Source organism: Rhagoletis zephyria, unplaced genomic scaffold, assembly GCF_001687245.7.
Source record: "Rhagoletis zephyria isolate East Lansing unplaced genomic scaffold, Rhagoletis_zephyria_1.1 Rzeph_scaffold_01598, whole genome shotgun sequence".
Classification (NCBI taxonomy): Eukaryota; Metazoa; Arthropoda; class Insecta; order Diptera; family Tephritidae; genus Rhagoletis; species Rhagoletis zephyria.
The window spans coordinates 38,531-39,810 of NW_016158682.1; the positions used below are offsets into that span (position 1 = coordinate 38,531).

The following is a 1,280-nucleotide window of genomic DNA, read 5'->3' on the forward strand; positions in this document are numbered from 1 at the left end:
CCTTCGCCAAAATATATATATATATTATTTTTTTAAATAAATGAAATCCGAATTAGTTGTTCCTCAACAATAGAATATAATGATGAATTCCAATTGAGAAATTATGATTAAAATAAACATATTGTATGCTATAAATAAGAATAATTTCAAACAAAGTCAGAGTTGAGTTTGAGTCTTGTAAGAACACGTTCGTGTTTCTTTTGGGAAACCGTCTCCTGGCTCTCATAAATTTATTCTAAATATTTAAATAATTACCTGTTATAACAGCTAGTGCGCAAATGCAAGCAAAAGATGATATGTCTATTCCCAATGTGTTGAGACGATTACTAAATTGTAAAATATTAACCAGCCATTCTCCGAAAACTCTTTCACATTGTGCTCTATGCATAACCACGCCATTACAAAATATTAATTTGGAATCTGTTGGCCGTATGCGATATGATAATCTCAAAACAAACATTTCGAGGGCGCCCGATTGGAAAAGTAGTTCTTGATCGGCTACTGGTAAATCGCGAAAGCCTGGAATTCTGTAGGTAAATTGATGTATCGCCTTTACTGAAGTTTTAAGTATGTTGTAAAACTGTCGGACATTTTCAGACTCGCTTACGATGAGAGGTAAATTGCAGCATAAAGGTTCAATATATGCTTTGTAATCCAAACTAGCTATATCGGGAGATGTGTCTTTATGACATTTAACTAAGGATGTTATTAAATATATATTTTCAAATGATCCAATTGATTCATTATATTTATGCTTGGAGGGTAACCTTCCTCGCCGTCCTTTAAGCGAATCGGTTCGTACCACTTCTTTTACCATGCCGACAATCAAACACTTTTGAAAACGACAAAATTGGCATCTGTTTCGTCTTCGTCTATCTACAGGACATGACTGGTTTTCTAGGCAGACATACGAAGAATTTTTCTGAACAGTTCGCTTAAAAAATCCTTTGCAACCTTCGCAGGTCCTTACCCCATAGTGCTGACAAACTGCTATGTCACCACAAACTGCACAAACTTGTAAATAATTTTTAAAGTTTAGACATTTCAGCATTCTAGTATTGTAATTACTCTTTAATAAAAATAGAGAATACAAATTTCAGACATTTGGAACAAAAGGCATTTAATGTTAAAATCCCGTCGTAGCATCGCATGTATGAATTTGTTATACTTAAATTGTGGAATAATTTAGCATTGCTGGTACACAAGCAAATCTGTAAAACATAAAAAAATTGAAGTAAATAAGACTAATTTACGTAATTGTACTTAAGATAGAACAAGAT

General features: G+C 33.0%; 1 protein-coding gene across 1 annotated transcript; it reads right to left on the minus strand.

Annotated features, from left to right (window-relative positions):
* Positions 1 to 255: 255 nt before the first annotated feature.
* LOC108364571 (probable nuclear hormone receptor HR38) lies at positions 256 to 1,051 on the minus strand (the record flags this gene model as incomplete). The annotated part of the gene is made up of 1 exon (XM_017618301.1): positions 256 to 1,051. A coding segment is annotated over exon 1 (796 nt), but the record flags the coding sequence as incomplete, so codon positions are not given.
* Positions 1,052 to 1,280: the final 229 nt, after the last annotated feature.